At 37.6% G+C, this 23,368-nt stretch overlaps 1 protein-coding gene across 6 annotated transcripts in view; it reads left to right on the forward strand.

The window, feature by feature from the left end:
* LOC113530691 (synaptotagmin-2) overlaps positions 1-23,368 on the forward strand; it is a 48,492-nt gene that overhangs the window by 10,505 nt on the left and 14,619 nt on the right. The window contains exons 1-6 of one of the 6 annotated variants that reach the window (XM_053231900.1): positions 10,107-10,405; positions 10,927-11,092; positions 18,197-18,302; positions 19,265-19,501; positions 20,108-20,268; positions 22,932-23,063. In XM_053231900.1, the coding sequence (XP_053087875.1) occupies positions 19,291-19,501; positions 20,108-20,268; positions 22,932-23,063 (504 nt within the window). In that variant the 5' untranslated portion in view covers positions 10,107-10,405; positions 10,927-11,092; positions 18,197-18,302; positions 19,265-19,290. Of the gene's footprint in view, positions 1-10,103; positions 10,406-10,926; positions 11,093-18,196; positions 18,303-19,264; positions 19,502-20,107; positions 20,269-22,931; positions 23,064-23,368 lie in introns of those variants that run through there. The other 5 variants (XM_053231904.1, XM_026920923.3, XM_026920933.3 and 2 more) reach the window with 5 other exon arrangements.

A 23,368-nucleotide genomic window follows, 5' to 3' on the forward strand; every position in this document is an offset into this window, starting at 1 on the left:
ATTGGCTCAGTGGCTTTCAACCACACTACCTAACCCACTGGTTCCCAAACTAGGAGTGCGAAAGAAACGTGCAATTTGTTTTACAAATTAATTGAATATGGCTTTAATGATGAAATGCTCCTATTTTGAAGTTTGATTCATATTCAGACAAGCCACATTTAAGTGAATAGTGTACATGCTATTAAGTGAATAGTGTACTATTTTTGCTATTTTTTTTCACTATCCTGACATGCTGCATTACTGTAGGAGTTCAGCAATAAAATAGAAACATTTCTCCTATCCCTGCGAGTTCCTCGATGACATTGACTGAATAGAAGTCAAGAAAATAAAAATAAAAAATGTAAAAAATATGTAAAAAAATGTATAAAAATGTACCAAAAATGTACCAAAAATGTACCAAAAATGTTTTAAGTCCCTGATTATAAAAAAAAATAGGTTGGTCCAGGCTTGAAGTTGCAGAACATTCATACTGTCCATTTGGAGTCGTTTGAACAAAAGGTTTGGGATGTATCACATAACTTATCATTGTTATCACTAATACTTACATATTTTTAAGACTGTTAAAATTTTCATGTCCTAAAAACATTTGATTTAATATGATTTCAGAGTTTGGTCTGCCTGGTTATTTGCCATATATTACACTGAGTCATAAAATCATAACAAGACAAATACATTCTTTATTGCTTTTATTTGTTTTATTTGTTTGACAATTAATTATAAACTAAAAGTCCATGATTGTGACTAGACGTTATACCAGATTAAAGCTGGAAATCTAAATTGGTCTTGTGTTTATAAATCATAAGAATTTTTCTGTGGACTTCTATGAATATGCAGAACAAACCATTTGTTTGCTTCCAGCAAAATACATCCTACATAAACAATGTGTATCTATGTGTATACTAAAAATAAACCAGTTTTTATGTGAGAAAAGGAAGTTTGAATTTTTGTTACACTATTAGGCACTATAGCAGTCAATGCAATCCAAACAGGCAGCGGCGAATAACAATTACAGTGCAAGTGATAATTGCTGGGAATTACTGTAAATTTGAGTGATCACCTCATTAATTAATTTCTCTAAAATAATTTAAGTTATTGTTTCTTTAAAAAATAGATTACGATAATAAAAAGTCAACTTCTCACATAAACTAATGGAAAATATAGTGCTTTTATTGTGGTGATTTACACCTTTGCCATAATGAACCAATGTGTGATGCGTTGTGTGATGTTAGCATGTTAACCAGTGTTGGTTTTTAAAGTATAATAAATGTATTATCGCATATTATATTTTAATATGCCTTTAATTAAAGTGTATAGTCACAGGAGGGACAGTGAATCTGGTTTGGTCTACATTCCTCAGGGTATAAAAAATATTTCAAAGCAAATTAATAAAAGCCATCTTTATTGCTTAGAATTAAACCTGTAGGCCGTATCCTCTGAGCTATGGTAATCGAATATGATATGTTTATTTGGACTGTGTGTTGAAGTGTTTTGCTCATCTCAGCATGGAAAGCAAGCATATATTCTTTCAGCAGATAAACGTCAGTGGTTTTGGATGGAAGGTCATAGTGAAAAGCATCTGAAAAGAATTACTGGGCTTTTAGATGATTTATACTAAAGAGTATCAGGTCAGGAAGTGAAGATGCAAATGAAAAGCCTTCTAGTGTCAAATAAAAAGACCAGCAGGTTTTTTTAGATGTTTGTGTGCCACTTTTTAGCATATGACATTCACCTGTGACAAAGCAGTTTCAGAAATACAGGTGTTTGTGTCTCACTAACATCCTCCAGACAACTGCTTCTACATAATGTTTCTTTAAACAACCTCACAACTGTGTTTCTAAAAAGGATCTTATTCTCTAAAAGGAGACTCATTATCTCTACATTACCTAGGACATATTGTTCCCCTTTCATCAAACTCTACACTGGGTTACCCCCTACCCGCTATCTCATCTATACTACAATCTATTTTATCTGATCCTTCTAATCTTATCCTTATCTGATGCTCAGAACATTTCATCTTTTCCATTTTGCAGCCACTGCTACAGTCCCTGCTTATTCCACCATTATCCTCACTATCAGTGGAGTTCTAGATGAAAACTTTCATATACTGTCTCAATCCATACAAACTCTTGAGTCATGGCAGTCGTCCATTCAGATCCATTATTCCTAGAGTTCGATAATGTCTTACTAACTTAAAAAAATCTGCATGATTATTATATATGATTACTATCTAGTCAATTGCTTATCGATGAAATGAGGACTTATAAACCATACCATTCAAATTTTAGGATGCTAGCCATCTCAAACATGTCATTGCTTTCTTTTCTATAATTTGCTTTGATTCCCATCCATCATCGGGCCTCTTAATGCATTTGCAGGAGATGTACATATGTTAATTAATTAATTTATGGGTATGGGTTTATGGGTAAGCATAGTCACAGATGAGCTGACACGGAGCTACACCTCCAAAATCTACACACCATGTGAACTCGCATTGCTGTGACTCAAGCAAACACTGATTAGATGAACAGGGAGGAGGTTTGGGTAGTGCTAGGATTATGACAAGATCCCAACAATATTCAACCCAAACCTGAGCTAAAGTGAAATAGAGAGGTCCCTTCTTCAAAACATTAAAAAAAAAAAAACAGGGAATTGACAATGAATTTGTGGAGCGAGATGGAAAAATGGGCAACGATCCAGAAGGGTGCTTCATGTCATATTTATAATGGCAGTGCAAGAAAAAATTTGGCATTAAAAAATAATTAACCCTCAAATAGTTACTGTAAAAAAAAATACAGCTAGTGATGTAAGGAGATTAAAGGAGAAACATACTGTACTTCTCAGTAAAACTGGTGTCAGTGCTTTTCAACTGCAATTTTCTGAGTGAGAGGCGAAAAGGAAGCACTAAGCTAAAGGCTAATCCATTTGCAGCTCACAGTCTCTCAGGATAAATAGTGCACTTCTGCAATAAAAGGCTGTTTCCCTTTTATCTGAATTCAATTACTTTTTGTTTTATTCTATAAATCCGTCAGCACTGGTGCTGACTCATGAATGAAAATTAGAACTGTGCTGAATTCCTTTAGGGTGGTGTCTGTGGTGCAGTGAGGAGTGTTGTTGCCTCAGAGCTCCAGGATCCCAGATTTGGTGCTGAGGTGCTTGTGTTGCTTTCTGTGCAGAGTTTTGCATGTTCTCCCCAGGTTTGTGTTGGTTTCCTCCAGATTCCAGAGTCATAAATGTGGGAATATGAGTAGGTGTAGATATCTATGTATATATATATGTACATATGACACATATTTGAATGTATATATGTGTGTATGTTGAAGTATAATGTATATTTGAGTTTCAGATATTTATACTGTTTTTTTCTGTACTTTCGCTTTGTTGTTTTTTTTAGGTTGTTGTGTTGATGTCTTTGTTTATACTGTATAGTGAAGACAAAGACAAATTTCCTTTTTGTGGACAATAAAAGTAACTAACTAACTAACTAACATTTTTTTAATTTCCTCCCACCTCCCAAAACCATGTACTATAGGTGGATCGGTGGCTCTAAACTGATAATTGTGATAAACTGATAAACATAATTGTGTAAATATGTGCGTGTGTGTGTGTGTGTGATGCCCTGTAACAGTCTGGCATTCCATGCAGGATGATTTCCTGCTTCGCACAGTGTTCCTAGGATAGGCTGTAGATTCATCGTGACCCTGACAAGGATAAACCAGTTCATGGAAATGAATGAATGAATGAAGGCGAAGTTTATAATTTTAGAATCTTCCGCTGCCTGTGAGGTGAATCACAGCTACAAAAAAAGCATAGCCTGAAGATGTGAGCAGTTCTGCTTGGGCCGGGGGCGGGGCTTTATTTCAGGCTGGAGAATATAAACAGAAGTCTGAAAAGAGGCTGGTGGTCATTGTGGTTTCAAAATGGCTGCTACTACTGTTTTTTTTTTTTTAGCTATAATAAGTATAAAAGTTTTGTCACTTTTTACAGTGTGAGAAACCACAGGAGCAAGTCAGGTTGAGATTATTTTCTTTTGTGTGATGACGTATGCAGGTTGCACAATACTCAACTTGTCATACACTTTCCTAAATTGTTAGCTACATTTGCCTCATTGAAACTAAGGAATCAAACATAAGACACCAAACGTCTTGACTGATGAACTGCGTCTGTTTGAATGATAAAAGGAGGTTGAAGGAGTTTACTGCTTATATTATTAATGCTTTTTCTTTTACTGAAATGTAAGCTGCCACTCACTGAAATGGCGTACTAAACCTACGCATTATCACATTAAACTCTCCGTACTATAGGGAAGGATGCATCGTGCTTGTCCTTTGTTTGTGCGTGTGTGAGTGAGCACAAAAGAGAAAGTGCTTCCTGCGCCCTCTAGCTTCACATTTCCTTGTTAAACCCCTGCATTGCAGCAGTACTTGCAGAAGGAGAACGAGAGAGAGAGAGAGAGAGAGAGAGGGAGAGAGAGAGAAGCTTTTATCTCTCCTCCCCACACTCGGAGAGAAAATGAAGTGTGGCGCAAATAACATCCATGAGAGGCTCAGGACACAAACGGCCTTCACCATGGCAAATTTCAGTATATCCCTTTAACCTCCATGTTTGTTCTGTGGCTGTTTTACACTCAGTCAAACAACAGCAGGATTTTGTGGACTTACCGCCTCATACTCATATTAAATAGCAAAACCATGACAAGGAATTTGCTCCTACAAATTTGGGTCTCAGAGACCCTCTGTGTGTGTGTGTGTGTGTGTGTGTGTGCGTGTGAGAGAGAGAGAGAGAGAGAGAGACTTAGAATTGTTAATAATTTAGAGACCTTTCTGATTCAGACCCCTTCCATATGACTAAACACTGTAGCCTCTTAAAGATTTTGTCAGACTCGGTTACGGCACACATCACCTACAATCAATATGATACAGTTGGTCAAGATAATACACAGTGTATCATAATAGTTATTATGATTTTTACCTCTGAAATTTGATCTCATTAAAGGGTGCTATGTACCCAAAGAGAAACTGATGAAATCCCCGACATTATTAGCGCCTCGAATTCATTGGCACTATAGAACAGAAAATGGTTGTGGTTTTATAGTCGGTTTAGAATAGCCAGGAAGAAACTATTACATATGCTATATTTCATCTCCATCATGTTACAGTTTGGCTTTGCCATTAGCCAGAGGCAGGAAAACAAGCTTATTTTCAAAGGGAAATGTCAACAGAGCTTTAAAAAACAAGCAAATAAATCGCTAGATTATAACAGTAAGGTGTGACATAGTGTACTACACAAATAATAGGCAGAGCAAATTGCATTACATATATTTGATATGGATATACAATATGGATAAGTTCACTGTTTTCCGGCTTCCATAACAGACCGGTCTTACGATCATCTCCCTTTCTTTTACCAATTAGAAGGTGTGCATGTGTGTGTGTGTGTGTGTGTGTGTGTGAAAGATGCTGTAAACTGGGTCTAGACTCTGTTTCCACACTGAGACAATATGCCTGAAGCAGAAAACACACTCCCTGAAGTCTCTTGCTTGAAAGAAATGTGATCAATTAAGCTGGCTTTGTGAAATATAATTGTATTTCTGAGTGTGTTGGAGCATTAAGACTCTTCCTTTCTTTCTTTTTTCTTTCTTGGCCATTGTATATACAATTCTCAATACAGTATATTGCTGGTTATACCATACTACTGTCAGTGTGGAGTTTCTCTTAGTAAGTTTGTGAATGTCTGTGCATGGTGCCCTGTATAGGGGTGTAAACCTCAGGCTTCCACACAGCACAGTTCCGATTCATAAGTTAACGATTCAATATTTGATGATATCACTGAATCTGCTACAATACAATTTGATCTGATTTGATTTAGTAGCCCCTGATGGAGTTGGCCTTCTGTTAATTCATAAATAATGATGGTGTAGAGAAGGACTATTTTAAAAGTATCATATTTAAAGGCAAATTACTTTGCTAGCCTTTTTACACATCCATTTAAAAACATGAATTATGTTCTACACACAGGTTTTCTGTTCTTTTTTTTATAATATTTGATTTATAATCAATTCTAATCTTTGCCTTGATTATGGCATTGAATCTGTTGCCTCGATTCATTTCAATCATTGCCTTTAAAATCAATGAATTGATCCAAATTGTGCAATTGCTACACCCCTAGTGTCCTGCTATAGACTAGCATCCAATCCAGGGTGGATTCCTGCCGCCAGTGTTCCTGGGATTGTCTCTGGATGCACCACAACCCTGACCTGGATAAAATGCCTACAGAAGATGAATGAATGGATGATTGGCATATTTGCCAGCTGCTTCACTCTGCCTTCCACAGCAATTCCTTCTATAAGAACAGGCCATTCATATTCTCATCATATTCTCACCCAGGTGATAGATAATGCACATTTCCTTGTTAGCTGTTTTCGTGCTTAAACAACAGACATTTTGGTAAGTCCTGTGCTTGATAGACCACTAGCTATTTTTTGAAGCATACCCTATAGTGTATACGCATACAGGCCTGCCACACACCCACACACACATAGGCATAGGCACACATCTGGCTAAACAAAGAAGGACCCCCATTTTCTGTGGAATAAATCATATAACAATCAACGAAGGACTTTTGGTGCTGAGAGCTTTGGGTCTGCTCATGATTCCAGATGTGATTGTGTCAACGCTTCACAGCCCAGAGTCAAATGACTTCTCACTGTGAAGATAGAATATGTCTGAAGATATAGTGCAAGATACAAGATACAATTGTATCATAATGCAATTTCCTATAGACAGACAGACAGACAGACAGATAGATAGATAGATAGATAGATAGATAGATAGATAGATAGTAATTAGAAAATGAAAGAATCAGATGTCTGTACACTCAATGTTAATTAATACATAAGTCTTTTAGTCAGAGATAAAGTGGTCATGCCTCATAATTTCTGACAATTATTTATTCATAAAGATGTCTTACTACCAGACTACTCACGTTAATCCTGTTCCAAAATTAGACCTTTTCACAGAGTTTTGGGTTAATTAGATGGAAGTGAGCACACACATTTATGCATTATACTCTATATAGGGCAAATGTGGATGTGGGTTATATTATCGTCCTTTTAGTAGTGACTCAGAGCTTGAAAGGATCACATGTCACCTATATATAATATAATAAAACGACACTTGATCACTATTCTTGACTTTCTGAACATTGTTTACATTTACCTCACTAATAAATGATTGTGTTATGCATGAGTGTTGCCTTGTGTAAATTACAGTTACAGTACTTGTCTGAAACGATACAGAAATAAGGGTGGAGTATGAGCTGATGATTAATGTTGCCACTTTTGTTACTTTTGCCTCGTGTTCAGATTGGCTAATTGAATTGGGAGTGGCAACCTCCATGTGGTGAAAGGTGATCCAGCCGAGTTGGCACCATATGGCACGGTGCCATCATAGCACTCTGCTTCTTTTCACCCTCAGACACACACAGACACACACACACACACACACACACTGAGGTATCCCTTCAGCACTAGAGACAGACAAGGCCGTTACGTCACCCTGTTAAGCTTCTACAAAAGCAACTTACAGTCTTGTACACCACACTGAAGAATACAGCCAATGCCAAATCTAATTAGTGAAATATTATCTTTTCTTTGCAGCTATAATGTATTCCATGGACTATATTCGTTCATATGCATGTGGACTCGAATGATCACTCTCTCTCTCTCTCTTGTCCATGACTTGTGTTCGGAGTTATACTCCGCTATACTGAATCACACACACTGCAGTCTGCATAAATAAAGCACTCACTTTCCTCATTATTTCTATATGCAAAACAAGAAAATATATGTTTACTTGAAGGCTTAGATCTTGAACCTACATACAGTACAAATGTTTTATCTTTAACCTCAGTACTCACATTACTGTGTTTATACTTTAAAAAATTGCAATATCACCAACACATTTTACTACAAACGTCTTAGATATGATGTAAAATGTATCTGAGCTGATATAATGTGCTCATTAATCTAAGGCGTCTTGTAAAGCATTCATTTCTATAAAAGTCGAATCACTATCACTGCTTTGACAAGCCAGTCTGCTGCAGTGACTGCCAGGCCTGCCTCTTACATTCTTGCATTATTAACAGCTCCATATCTTGAAATGACTCTTTTGGACACTATTAAGAATATTTTCTGTAATACATGAAGGGAAAAATCTAAATTGCAGTGTGGTTGTCCTGAACTAATTAAATGTTGGGATTTTTATGACATGCATAAATCTTGTTGTTTCACGCGAATGACTGTGGCAGGGAGACAAATGGGCTTTGAGATTGCTGTGTAGTTTCAATTCCTAATAATGTGGGGGAGTGCCGGGTTTTAATATATGCAGTGCAGATGGATTGTAACTTCTGTTTTAGATGGAAACCGAAGAAGGCACTTTCTGTTACTTTGTGTGCTTGAAGCCTGTCTGAAACCCAATTTAGTTGACAAGAAGATGCCGGTAAACTGCACCACCTGGACATTTTTACAACACCTGTCACAAACTTTCTAATGTGATTCATAAGGAAAAAAAACACTTCAGCAGGAACATGTGCTTGTCATCCTAAGCTAAAAAAAAAGAAGAACTCGTCCCTCTATTTCTAGTCTTAACAGTCCTTGAATGGTTCAAACTTTCTCAAAAGGACTTTATGTCTTATTTTAACCATAATTTTAAAATCAATTCAGACTTAAATACTTGTATCTAGAGTGTTACTATCTATACTTAACACCTGTCATTTTTTCTAAGAACTATCTGTTCTTAGAGACTTAATATACAGTATACACTCACCAGCCACTCTATTAGGAACACCTGTACACCTGCACATTTATGCAATTATCCAATCAGGTAATAATGATCAAGCGCTTCAGTTAATGGGGAAAAAAATGTGATCTTAGTGACAAGATCACACTGGGTTCCATGCCTGTCAGCCAAGCACAGGAATATGAGCCTACAGTGGGCACAGGCTCACCGAAACTGGACAGTTGAAGACTTGAGAAAGACCAGGCAATGTTTTGGCAATCTTCAGCTGTCCAGTTTCGGGGAGCCTGTGCTCATTCTAGACTCATATTCCTGATCTTGGCTGACAGAAGTGGACCTTGTGTTGTTGTAGCCTATCTGCCTCAAGGTTCGGTGTGTTGTGTGATTTGAGATGCTTTTCTGCTCACCACATTTGTAAAGAGTGGTTAGATGAGTTACCATAGCCTCCTGTCAGCTCATCTGCCATTCTCCTCTGATCTCTCTCATCAGCAAGGCATTTCCACCTGCAGAACTGCCTCTCAAAGGATGTTTTTTTTTTTTTTTGAGCACCATTCTGTGCAAACCCTGTTTCATTGTGTATGAAAATAAATTTATGTCTATACATACATTTACGTCTATAAATACTGTATGTCTATAGGTATAAATTTAGATATATATCCAGACTTCTGTAAAGCTGCTTGTGACACTGTTCATTGTTAAAAGCACTATATAAATAAAATTGAATTGAAATGAAAATCCAAGGAGATCAGTCATTTTTGAAATACTCAAATCAGCCTGTCTGACACCAACAACCATGCCATGCTTAAAGTCCCTGAGATCACATTTTGTCCTCACTCTGTTATTTGATATGAACGTTAACAGAAGCTCTTGGCCTGTATCTGATTGGCTGATTGGAAAACTGCATAAATGAGCAGGTGTACAGGTGTTCCTATTAAAGTGGCCAGTGAGTATATATTATTGCATCACCTCATAACTGATACATTTTCAACAGTCTTTATTATGCAGTATAGCTGAGTGAATAGTTTTGTTTAGGAATGGTATCTACCCTCTTCAGTTTTGGTGTGAGCACACCGTCTGTCCCCGCTGCCTCATTTCACCGGCTAAAACAGTACAGTCCCAAAGGGAGGAGGATTTTACATATTTATCATTTAAGATTGTCCTCCAGTACCCGTTTGGGCGTAGCTTTCTGCATGCAGCATGTGTGTGAGCAGCATCCTAAATGAGGAGAGAAAGAGGCAGAGACATGGGAAGTAAATGAGTATTAGAAAGGAATCAAGGGAGAGCATGTGTATATGTCAGTGTGAGAGAGAGAATTGAGGAGAGGTAATGAGACGGAGAGAGAGAGAGAGAGACAGAGAGAGAGAGAGGTGTGTGATAAAGGGTATGGGTGGTGTGACAACAGTGAGCGAGCTCTTGTGTGTGTGTGAGATGGGGGTTACTGTGTGTGTGTGTGTGTGTGTCAGCGAGCTCTGCTGCAGTAGAGGGAAGTGAGGGGCGCTGCAGTTTGCTCTGATGGAAGAGTCATTGGGGGATGTTACCTCACCACTGAGGCATTAAGTCCACCACTCGTTTTGGATGGGTGGCTCACACTGGAAGGATAGAACCATTGCCTGGTAAGGGATTTCCCTTTTTTTCTTTTTCTTTCCTTCACTCTCTCTCTCCAAACTCCAAGCTTGTATACCACAATTGCTTTGCATACTTTAGACAAGATTTGCTTTATATTTGCCTAGGATTATTTCATATTGGACCAATACAGCATTCACGGTTTTTAAACTTGTGAATGAAATCACTGACTATTTAAAGCTCGAGTGGAATCGAAGAGATAAAGCTGTCACAGCTGATGCAGTAACACTGACAATGACTGTAATTAATTATGCAATTCACTAACGTAGCCGCAGTGCCATATCTCTAATAATGAGCCTACTGCAAGTTGGGGGAATGTAGTTATCACTGCAAACTGTACTATAGGGGCTACACACGGGTTATAAGTATTTTTTTATCCATTTCTCCTACATATGCACCAGGGCTCTGCATTACAGTCAGTGAAAGGTCTCTGAGCCTCAGAGTATAACCCGATAACATTACTCTGCCATGGACACTCTATGCCAATAGATTCCCTGTCTTCTTTTCTCAGTACTGTATAGTGCAATATAGGTGACACGTACTGTACTATATGTGGCTTACTCTGAGAACATGGATGTTCAGAGGTGGAGCTGTTGCTCTCAGTTAAGGTGCTGATTTTTATTGACTGCATCTGGGGTCAGACCAGGACAAGCAATCATACAGCCTTCACTCCAAAAGTAAGTAAGATTTCGACTGTTAAGTTGACACACAGTGCACATACATAAGCCAATCCATGTTTCTGAAAGTAATTCTAATGTTAGTATGTGATAATTACTGTATGTTTAATAGTTTTAGCAAAACAACTGCAGTTGCATCATGAATAATCATTTCAGCTGTTAAATTATTAACGAATAAATTATTATAACAGAATAGCTCCATTCATGACACCATCAAAACACCAAGATTTTGTTGAAAGATCTAATAATTGTTTAAGATGACTCATATCACAGTGATTAGTAACAAGATTAATAATAACTAATGCTACCCACAGATATTATATGTTATGCTGTATTTGATAATAATTTCTTATTGATCTTACTATGGATATTGTATTTGTTAGTAAAGCACTGTGATTTTTTTGCAGTATACATATTCATGTATAGTTCAGAAGCTTCATCCATTCCACTGGTCTACATTTTAACAGATTATTTATAACATTTAGAACATATTTCCAGTGACAGGACCCAAAACCTGACCAAAAAAAAGACTACATTCCACTGAATGGGGTCCATGCTAGTCCTGCAGATTTCTCCACTCATTATTTGTTATCTTCATTCTCTCCACTGTTCCGGAGTCCCATCTTTGTAGCCGTGGAAAACAAATTACTTAAATAGTGCACACTTAATTTATTGGAATGGGTTTCAGTTAAGCCTTTAGGTGACATGAAGTACAGTAACTAATGAGCTCAGGCTTTGCATACTCTTAAACACTACTTTTACAAAACATGTTAATTTTCTGGGTTAACACATTTGATAATTTGCTTCTTCATAAAAGCCTTTGTTTGAACAGGAGACAACACTGGACATTGTTTTTTTTTTATCCCAGTTTCCTAATAGACAATTCCTACCCAACGGCTACAAACTTAGAGGGTGAAGGCTAGAAAGTGGTTTCTTCAACACATAAAAAAGGCAGCAGATGTGTCTTTTTGTACTGCTTCAAAAAGGAAAGGCATTCTTCTCACCCAGAGAGCTGAACCAATTATGCTCTCTTGCACTCCAGGCCATGGTTGGCTGTAATATCATCAGGATTTGAATCTCCAATCTCCCAGCGATCAGACAAAAGCTTAGCTATGCCAATCAAAAACCATTTATTAGGTTTTCATCTTGGGTTGCGCCTTCAATTACAGACAAACATTACTACATGTACATACGTTTCCTATTGTTTCTTCTTGTGCTTTAAGATTCTTCTTGCAGTATTAGCATGATGCTTAAAAAAATATTAAGAACAGTCATAACTGTTTCAGACATACCTGCTGGATTAGATAGGCATAGAGCACAGATTAAGTCAGATTATTTAATTTCCCAAACTCTCCAGCCACCTCAGGCATGTACAGCTAGTACTAATTGATTTTGGCCAAACTGACCCTGCATTGAACTGAGTTCAGACCCTCTACTTTCAGTAGAGAGTCTGGTACATTTTGTCAATAAACATGGTCAAGAACAGCCTACTTTCACAGAAGGAGGCAATTGACCAACCACAAAGCATTTCCCAAACCCCACTGGGAAACACACAAGATTAAATGACACAAACAAAACTCTTATTGTATTCCATGAACTTTTTTTATTTCAGTGACTATATCTTGTTCTGAAAAGCTCATTGTATAGGAATGTTCAAATGTCGCTCATTGTGAAGCAGTGTTCAAAATTCACTCATTGTGAAGCAGTGTTCAAAATTCACTCATTGTGTAGCAGTGTTCAGAAGTCACTCATTGTGTAGCAGTGTTCAAAACTCGCTCATTGTGAAGCAGTGTTCAAAACTCACTCATTGTGAAGCAGTGTTCAAAAGTCTGGAAACAAACACACATGAGTGCAGAGAGCCAGATTTCAACCTGTAAAATTCTGAAGCTCATGGCCATAAAAGTATACAAAAGATATCAGGAACTCAGTGGGCATTAGACTAATACTGCTATTTCTATAACATAATTGTATGCAAGACCTGGCCGTATCTACTCCCAATGACTGCAACATAAATTCAAATGACCCACACTTTACATGGCATTTCCTGCCTTAAAGAAGCCTCACGTAGTTAGACAACTTCTACTCATAACCACACATCAGCTAAGCAAGCTGGTTCTGAGGAACAAATAAACAAAACAAGAAACCATTTGGTCAAAATTGGTACAAATTTGTCAAAACAGAACATTCTCTTCATGATTCGGTGCTGCAAGTTCATGAAGCGAAGTCTTAAAAAAAGAATACAGTTTGGATTTAATCAGTGGACATTCAAGGTTAGCTAATCATATATCCTTGCTTGACTGCTCGTTGCTGGCATGTACTGTATGCTTCTCACAAGACTGTTGCTTATGTGGAAAGTTTGCTTACTTGCTGTGATGTACTCTATATGGCTAAATTTATGTGGACACATGACCATATGTGCTTTATTTAGTCCCACTTTAGTGTTATAATAACCTGAAATAAGCCTACCTCTTCTGGGAAGGCTTTCCTCTAGATTTTGGATCATGGCTGTGCAGATTTGTCCCTTCAGCCACAAAAGCAGTCGGTGTTCCAGTTCCAGGGCTTTGTGCAGGTCACTGGAGTTCTTCCTCTCCAACCTTGGTAAACCGTGTCTTCATGGAGCTCACTTTGTACACAGGGGCATTGTTATGCTGGAACAGGTTAGGGCCTCTTAGTTCCAGTGAAGGGAAATTGTAATATTACAGCAAACAAAGACATCCTATGCAACTGTATGCTTTCAACTTTGTTTGCGACAGTCTGGGGTAGACCCACATATGAGTGTGATTATCAAGTGTCCACAAACTTTTAGCCATGTAGTGTATATTCAAGATAATTTTTGGTCAGTTGATCAGAGAAGCCGATTGAGGGGAAATCCTCTCTCATCCAGATGGTTTTTGTGTCACAGAGTAGTGGGAATATCCAGAGAGCAATATGTTGTTTTCGAAACAGAATATATTATACATTTAATATCTTTTCAGTATATTACATTTTTGCATGACCACAAGTCTACAATATTGTCTACTGTAGGCTTGTATAGATTTAAAAGTGTAATATAAGTCAGGTTTTTTTTTTCAGCAGAACAGGCTAGAGCAGGATTAAACACATTTGACTTTGAAAGACCATAGCAGTGCTGCAAGCCAGAAAGGTAATTAGGTACAGCATGTCCTCTATCCACTTGGTTTATGGTGGCCTTGCATTTAAGAATTCTGTCTCTAAAGCTATCCCTCTTTTATATTGCTGCCAACTTTGGCTCTGTATCGTCTACTGTTTTCTTCAGAGGAGAAAAGGACGCCAGCTCATCTGTGTCTAGTACATGCTCTCACTTTGGATAGGACAATATTTCTCAGTCAGAATGCCAGGGCCCCACACACTGCACATTGTTGCTACTGCCATTTTAAAACACTGATTCAATTATGAATCCTTATGAATCCTTCCAAGAGTTCATACGAATGTGTAGATATGTAGATCAGGGACAAAAATACAAATGTGCAACGCATGAAGTATGCAGACTGAGACTGGATCATCGGCATGGTATTTTATGAATTTCCGAGATGTTTCAAAGCCATGTTTTGCTTAAGCAATTCCTTAACAAGATTTAGTCATCTCGATTCATTTAAATAATTTTCATAGAGTGTATGCAATAACATGTTCTAGGTTTTAGATCTAGATGTAATCTATTTGTGCAAATTGTGCTGTAGGCAGGATGTAGTGTAGAGATTCAGAAGATTCTCTGTATTACTGACTCCAGCTTGTCTTCTTACATAGTTTTCACAAATTATCACGTACCCCTTGTGGAGCTTTTTTTTTTTTTTTTTTTTTGGCGGGCTGCCACTTTCCTCAATCAACTGTTGCTGCCCAAAGGCTTGACTGAAAATAGTTTTAGAAAGTTACACAGTGTAACTTTCATCATTTGTACTACATCAGCTAAGGAGATATTAAATATCCCAGGTGTTCTACCAGAGCATAAAGGTTTGATTTTAAAATTGAACCTTTGGTTGAATTTGGGTGAATGCATGATTAATTATATGGTAACTCGAGTCACTTATTTTAGCTTAAATTATCAAATACTTTTTGATTGCAGATTACTTGTACACCTTGTCTGTCATGATTCAGACAAATATAAGGCAGTGAATGTGTATCTCCTATCTAGAGATGTCAGTGTTAATGCCAGTGAGTTTGGCAGCCACACGGATCGGTTCTTTCCAATTGTCTTGCTTGATCATTTATCCGGGGCTGCGAAATTGCCTGTCTCCTAAACTTAGACAAATCACTTCTTCATCTCCCTGTCTCTCTGAGGGAGATTGAGAAACCAAGTGAAAGCTACATATGCTGTATACAGACTGTTGAGAGTACAGATCAGAGTTCAGCTTTTCAGTATTGCTGGTGACAAGTTTGAGAGGAATGGTACTTTTGTATCTCTTATGTATTGAGTTCTAATGCTTGAGTCAGCCAGTTGAATCAGAAACATATGTTACAGAGTAGGAAAGAACACTTTTTGTCTAGATACAGCATATTTACTCACCGTCCACTTTAACACGAACACCTGTACACTGGCTAGTTTATGCAGTTATCCAATCAGCCAATCATGGGGCAGCAGCACAATGCATAAAATCATGCAGATACAGATCAAGAGCTTCAGTTAATGTTCAAATCAAACATCAGAATGTAGAAGAAGTGTGATCTCTGTGATTTTAACTGGCATGGATGTTGGTACCAGATGGGCTGGTTTGAGTATTTCAGAAACTGCTGATCTCCTGGGATTTTTACACACAACAGTCTCTAGAGTTTAAACAGCCAGACTACTATACAATTCCATCTTTTGGGACATTTTTTCCACGCAGGGCAATAGATAGAAGCGAAACCCCTCGTCTGTCAGAAGCGCTTTAATATACACATGACAAGTCCAGTCCAGTGAGAAGCATTCTGATGAGAGTCTGCATTGGCTGATAGGATGTGAGAGTGAAAAGGGCAGACTCATCATATTCCCTGTGCAGGCAGAATGGTTAAAACCATAGGACGTTGTCAATCAATACCTCAGCTAGAGAGCAAATGTCAGTCAAACATGGTAAGTATGCTCTGGAACACTGGAGAATAGGGAGTAGATAACAATTTGGGGATGCAGGGTTTAACAGGATCCAACACATAGATGAGTAAGAGCCTTGTAATTATGATAAATGGACCCTTTTTTTTTTTTAAAGACATCTTACATTTTTGAATGGAAGCTTATGCACTGTGCATACTTGTCCTGAAAAAGTATCTCATGTTCTTCCTCTTCTAAACAATACAACATCAATAGTAATCATGCTGGATCAATAGCAGTCATTTCAGATGCAGTGTAACAAATACAATCTCTCTGAGAGTACTGGTTATTATTAATCTTGTGTCAGCTTTAGATAACACAGCACAGATCGTTTTCTTAGGCACTACCTGGCATACCACAAGCTCGAGAGACAGTGTAGTGCAAAAGCCAGCTAGAGCAAATAGAAAGTCTGCTCTCGATGGTATGGGAATCACCAGAAAAATATACCTCTCTTTTTTTCTTATTATTTTTTTGACCTTCTTGTGTTTGTTATACTTTGGCTTAGCTGCTTTTTTGTGGCTGGCAGTGTTTAATGTACACAGACCTGATTTGTACTGCTTAATATGCACCTGCCTCACTTGAAATTTATATAGAAATAAATTGAGCTTATTAAAGCTATCTAAGCCTAACAAGAAAGAGTGACTCATTAGGATTTAGCCATTGGCAATGTAGTAATAACACACTTATTCAATTATGTCAGCATTGCAGCCAGCCTGTAACTTTGCAGTTTCTTCCTTCTCTTTACTTTATGTTCCTATATACAGTACTGGGCAAAAGTCTTAGGCACATGCTGTAGAGCAAAGATGCCTTCAAAAATAATGAAATTAAATGTTTCTACATTCTTTAAAAAATACTATAAAGAGCAGTAAACAGTAATAAATGAAACAAAGTCAATATTTGGTGTGATGATCCTTTGCTTTAAAAAAAAATAGTAGTCTCAGGTACAGTGTGTGCAGTTTTATAAGGAAATGAGCTGTAAGTGTTACTGAGCATCTTGCAGAAGTAGCCACAGTTCTTCTGGAGACTTTGACTCACACTTGCTTCTTATTTTTGCAGCAAAACCCAGCAGACTTCATTATGTTTTTTTTTTTAAGTGGTCTCTTATGTAATATGCTGCTTTCTTTACTGACATACAAATATTTTTCTGTAACATTTAATTTTGTGCTGGAAAACTAATGTTTGGAATTCTAAAAAAAAATTGTACTGAATCAATAATGTAGAAGTCATAAAATAAAAATCTATAACAAAGTTATAGTACTAAAAAAAATAGGGTGCCTAAGACTTTTGCACAGTACTGTATACTGTATATCTGTATAAGAATCTACTTGAGGAGGTGTTAGGAAGGAGACCGAGCATTGTCATCTGGTAATTTATATAGTCTGGGAAGGGATGATGCTTAAGATCCCCATTCAATCTGGTTAATGGAGCACTCTGGTATATTGAGTCTTGTCCAGAGTGATGACCTATTGACGTGGTTTTGTTGCCATATACAATATAAGGACATTTATAAAACAAATTGTTTTGCGTCTTTATGTCTAACTGGGATTGTCTTAGTCACGTTCGAAGCCATTGCATATTCTGAACACTGCAACCTAAGCTTACTGTTAACAGACTATATTGCAGGGCAGAGGAACTGTTTATTGTGAATATAATCAATTAAAAATTGTGTCATTTATTGAATACACTTTTATCTCCCCCATGACAAAATCACTGTAAAGCACACCCTCTCATGAGAACTGTACATTATATGCTTAGTCCCGAGGACCTACAATTTATACCAGCTAAATTTGCCATAACGTCCATAACGTTTTGGATCAAATTTGATTCAGGGTAGTTCCCTCCATTTCAATCCATTCTTTATACCAGTTCATTAGACCAAATAGTGGTTTTGTGTTTAATAATTTATGATATTGTGATGGTGAAGCATATCCAATCTTTTGAGGGAGGGTGATAAACTCATCCTAGCCCACTGGTACTGCACCGAAGGCGGTCCTTTTTTTTTTTTTTAAAGGATGTTTTGTTTTTAGGACAGAAGAGCTCTTGGTATTGTCAGTTTGGGATCATTAGAGATAATGTTCCGTTGCTGTGGTTCCATTTGAAGTTTTCCTATTTCCTACAAACCATTTCATTAAGGTAAGCGAATTGGGGTTCTGTGTTTTATTAAGTGCCCCTAACAAAAATATGGGCATATATTTTGCGTTGCAGTATTGATATGCGCATAATCGGTAGTCATAGCAGTGGTAGCAATCTCTCCTGGTCATAATTACACTAGTTTTAATGTCCGTAGTAATAACTGTGGATGACCTAATTTAGAAAAAAAAAACATTTAGAGTGAGAGCTTATCTTTTAACAGTTTTTTCCCCTATACTAGTATATTCAACATCCTGTGTGGATATATGTTGTATTATAGAAGATCATTTTCAGTGTATTGAAACCGAGGAAAGTCGGAAATATGAAAAATGATTTATCCACTTCAGTTTTTGGCATTGTCATAAGAATCTCTTCAGATCAGATTATTGGATGAAAATCTTCAATCTCGAAATAGTAAATTAATAATGCACGGTTACTTTTAAGACAAATGTCTCTTGGCGTTGTGGTTGGAAAGTTTCATCCTGTTATGCCTCTCTGTGGTTTTCTGTAGAGCCGTATCCCTGCCATTGGTCTTGCATGGCTGCTTTGATACACTTAGCCCAAAGCTCTGTAGCTGCATCTGTTTTTCTTATCCCATTGTTTATATGCAGGTTCCACTACAATAATAATACAATAACATTTAGTTATTAAAAAAAGAGCCTTTGCTAGAAAGCGCTACTGTTGCAAGACTGCAAAAACGTATATTTCTTTCTGCATTCTCAGTATTATTGATTCAAATGTCTGACTGCAGGCTTCCTGTAATATTATATTACTAATCTATATGTGTCCTCCCCCCTACTGTAGGCGTCTTACCTCTCTAACAGTATATACATTCTTTGAAATGTCAATGTACCATGTTGATTCTTACAAGGCAGCCATTTTTGTTCCAAGATTTTCTATCACATCAATTTCTCTTCATTTTGCGCCCCTTAATGAGTGAGTTGCGTGTTTGTGTTCTCTCACAGGAACACTGAGTGCCTAGCTGGAGATCATGAAGTGGAACCTCTTCAAGAAGAAACCAGAAGCCATGGTGGGTCCTGAGCCCACGGGTTTGGGGGGAACGCACCCACCCAGCACCATGACAATGGCCCCTGCTCTCTCCACTGCAGCAGACAACTCCACAGAGTCTGGGGGCTCTTCCATGGATGACATCTTTGAGAAGATCAGGAACAAATTCCTTAATGAGATCGAGACAATCCCATGTAAGTTTATCAAGATGTATTTTTGTTGAGGTACGCAACATCTCATCTTTCAAGCTGAACCTGCTGTACTGACCAATCTGGCTCTTTTCCAAAATACAAAAAAGTGAATAGAAATCATATGAGATGATATATGCAGAGATATGTCTTTTACTGGTAAGTTAAGGTGACTGGACATACAGAGTAATCTTTAGGACTCACATAAGGGGCTTTATTATACTGTATATATATGTACAGTCTTTATTATATTGTAGTAATTTATACATACATTTACAGCATTTGGGAGACACCCTGATCTAGAGCAACTTACAGAAGTGCTTTGTAGTCTCCGTCAAAAACATAGCCTCATGCTAGTACAAATAGGTCATGATCTAAGAATACTATCAAACTAAAACTCTGTTAGAGAGGAGTTAATATGAGTTAGTACAGCAACAAAAACAGTACAAGTTGAGTTTTTGTTTCTTATTTTTAAATTAGTGCTCATGTAATGCTTAGTGAAAAGGTAAGTCTTTGCTTGTAATTATATCTTTCATATTCATCTATAACTACCTCTCTCTCTCTCCCTCTCTCTCTCTCCCGCTTTCTCTTCTTTGGTGTGATGTGTTGCAGTGCCTCCCTGGGCACTGATCGCGATCGCCGTAGTAGCGGCTCTTCTCATCGTCACCTGCTGCTTTTGCATCATTAAGAAATGCTGCTGCAAGAAAAAGAAGAACAAGAAAGGAAAGAAGGGCAAGGATGGCTTCAACATGAAGAATATGCAGGGTGGAGATGTATGTAAAATGAACAAGGCCTAATGGATCCAACCACCAAACTGACCACAATAAAGCTAAAATTTCTGTGTGATGTGCTGGCCAGGAGAAGCTACTTATGCTCTAAGTCCTGTTTCTGTACTGCATTGATGTATTCAGTGTGCTTTATAGTTAATTGTACAAAAGTGATCCAATCTAACTTAGTGGTGCTGCCCACATGAAAGCCTGATGTGAATGAAAATGATTTCCAAATACTGCTGAGTTGACAGGAAATAAGAACAGATGTGTGTGAAAGAAAAAGTCCATCCAGTCATATTTTTTTGCTATTTCATTTCCTGTGTTTGTGAGTAATGTGGGTGTTGTATCTCATTGTGTTCTCTGATGAGAAAAGACACGCTGACAAAGTAGTAAAAGACTGCCAAGTGATGTGATGAGAAAAGTTCAGTAAACACTTCCAAACATTTCTCAAACTTTCTGTATGAATGAAAGCAATTCAACTGAGTGAGTCGAGTGCTCTTCCTTAGGAACGTAACCAGAGTTCCTCTTGCGTAGTGTGTCTTTTCTCAGACTGGTGTTCTTGGTGTTGATGTGGCTCTCTCTGCTGTCTCTCATTCTCTTCCTGGTGTGTCTCTTGAGTTCATCCTCTCCCTCTCTCTCTCTGCTCCCTTCCCTCCCGCTTTGTGTCTTGTATGTGCGTGCCACTTTACGTGGCGCTCATGGCTGGCGGCACTACGGTAGGTGAACGGACGAACGGCTCAGCTCTTTGGCCGCCGAGTGCTAGCATATGCCGTGCGGGGCAGGGGCTGAATACCAAATGGCTCCCTGTTGAGCATTTAGTGCACTACATAAGGTGCAGAAGCCATGGCTTTGTACAAAACCTCATACTACATGGTTTTGGACATAGCAGATAATTTCCATAACCTATGTAGTGTACTTTATTTCGATTAAGGAGCCATTTGGGATTTGGTCAGGGTTTGGCGGAATGGCCATTGTAACTTCCTTGTTTTTTTTTTTTTAAAGCATTTTGCTGTCACTGCTTGACAAGAAAGCAAAACAAGAAAAAAAAAACACAGGAAAGTTACAATGCAAATGATTACATGAATTGAACAATAATGACCAGAGTAAACTTATGATATGCGAATGAAATAACTCACTAATACTGACAGGTTATGGATTCTCAAGTTAGAGGCAACCCATAAGACTTACAGTGGATGCATGTGTTAAAGGGCATAGCTATTTCATGGGGAAATTATAAGTATAACATTTGTGTCAGAACAACAGGCCGATGAGGCTTCTTTTAAAGTCAGGGTAAAGGGGGGTAGACAGCATGCAAAAAAAAAACTTCAGTATTTCAGGAATTTTAGCACTATGCTGTGCCCTTTAATTTGCTGCTATAGGGAGATCTTTAGGAATGGGCTTGAGACTTACAATTTTTTTGGTGGCACTCTGCTAGGAGCGCTCATAAACAACAACAGTGCGCACATAATCTCAATTCACAGTGCAATCATATTCCCACAAACAAGATCAAACTAAAGGAAATATAGAGAGTTCATAATGGGTTCCTGACATTTTTATTATTGTACATGTGAAATCCACAAAAAAGTTTCTTGAATAATTTCTGATGGCTGTCCATTTCACTGTACTTTCTGCAATAGGTAGACCTACTCTTTCAAAAAGATCAGCTGATTTTACGAGCAAAATATTCAGTTTTTAATCTACACTCACATAGAAACAAAACATATATCTAAATCTATCATAAATCTAATAAATCTACTTCAATTAAATAGATTTAAAATGTAATGGTTAATTCAAAATATAAAGTTCCAAAAAAAGTTGTTCATGGTTTTTTTTCTGCATATGGTCACTGTATAAAAGATGAAAAAAAAAAAAATAAAGAAAGAAAATCACAAGTCAGCACTTTAAAATCCAGAAATAGCACAATTGCATCTATTTCACCATAAAGCATTTTTTGCTCACTGGTTATTCCCATGAGTATTACTGCATATCAGTGAATTAGATCACGCTCTTGAGAAAATGGGCCAAGCAGGACTAAATTATACACAGCAATTTTGAACAGCAATTTCTGGGACTATTACCTTTAATTTGGTCTTGAAAACATAATGGTTGTTAATAATGAACATGAATATGAATATGAACAAAAAAACATCTTTCAGCATTGTAAGTAAGATTGGATGGGTTTGCTAATGATGTAGAAGAATAAAAAACTCTATTGTCCGATGTAACTGATTACATGGATTAAATGCATATTTCAAAGTGTCAGTAATACAAATTAAATCTAAATACATCAGCTGTTCTTATAACGCATAAAAGCTCAGTTCCACTAGCTTCCATTCATGGTTCGTTAGCGTTTTGGGTGAACTATTCCCAAAACACTGAAGTTAGAAACGTCTGTGCGATTTCTACTGAACATCCATGAAAAAAGTGTCACCAAAAGAAATTGTGAGCTTAAGTCATTTGCAACACCCAGCCCTGAATGACTGCATTGGTACGAGGCTGCTGTGACAGGCGTATGGTTAGGAGAGGCCGGTAGGAGCACACTTACACCCTATTGCACCGAGAGGCTAACAGGAACCCTGAGCTTGTGGCATGCTGCAGACAGGAAGCATAAACATCTCCATCCAAAATCCTCCTCTGATACCATTTTCACACACTTCCTCCTCCAGAAACAACAGGACGACGACGATGAGGATGGAGAAACAGGTTTAACCGAGGAAGAGAAAGAAGAAGAGGAAAAGGAGCAGGAGAAACTGGGCAAGCTGCAGTATTCTTTGGATTACGACTTCCAGGACAACAAGGTGCATTTGTTTCTCTCCTTCTTCACTAATGCTTTCGCTTTTAATAAGTGTGGAACATATCAACTATCTCTTATTGTCTTTTTTTTTCAAGTCTATTCAAGCATTACATTTTTATACTGCATAACACATCTATAACAATTTTATGTAGTAATACATCACCTATGATGTGTTGTGTTTTATGTCAATACTCATTCTGAAACCATGTACGTACTGGCCAAATTAAAAGGAATACCTGTTCCTTCATGCAGTTATCCATTCAGCCAATCATTTGGAAGCAGTGCAACGTGTAAGATCATGCACATACA

The sequence above is a fragment of the Pangasianodon hypophthalmus genome, chromosome 2, assembly GCF_027358585.1.
Source record: "Pangasianodon hypophthalmus isolate fPanHyp1 chromosome 2, fPanHyp1.pri, whole genome shotgun sequence".
NCBI classification, from domain to species: Eukaryota; Metazoa; Chordata; class Actinopteri; order Siluriformes; family Pangasiidae; genus Pangasianodon; species Pangasianodon hypophthalmus.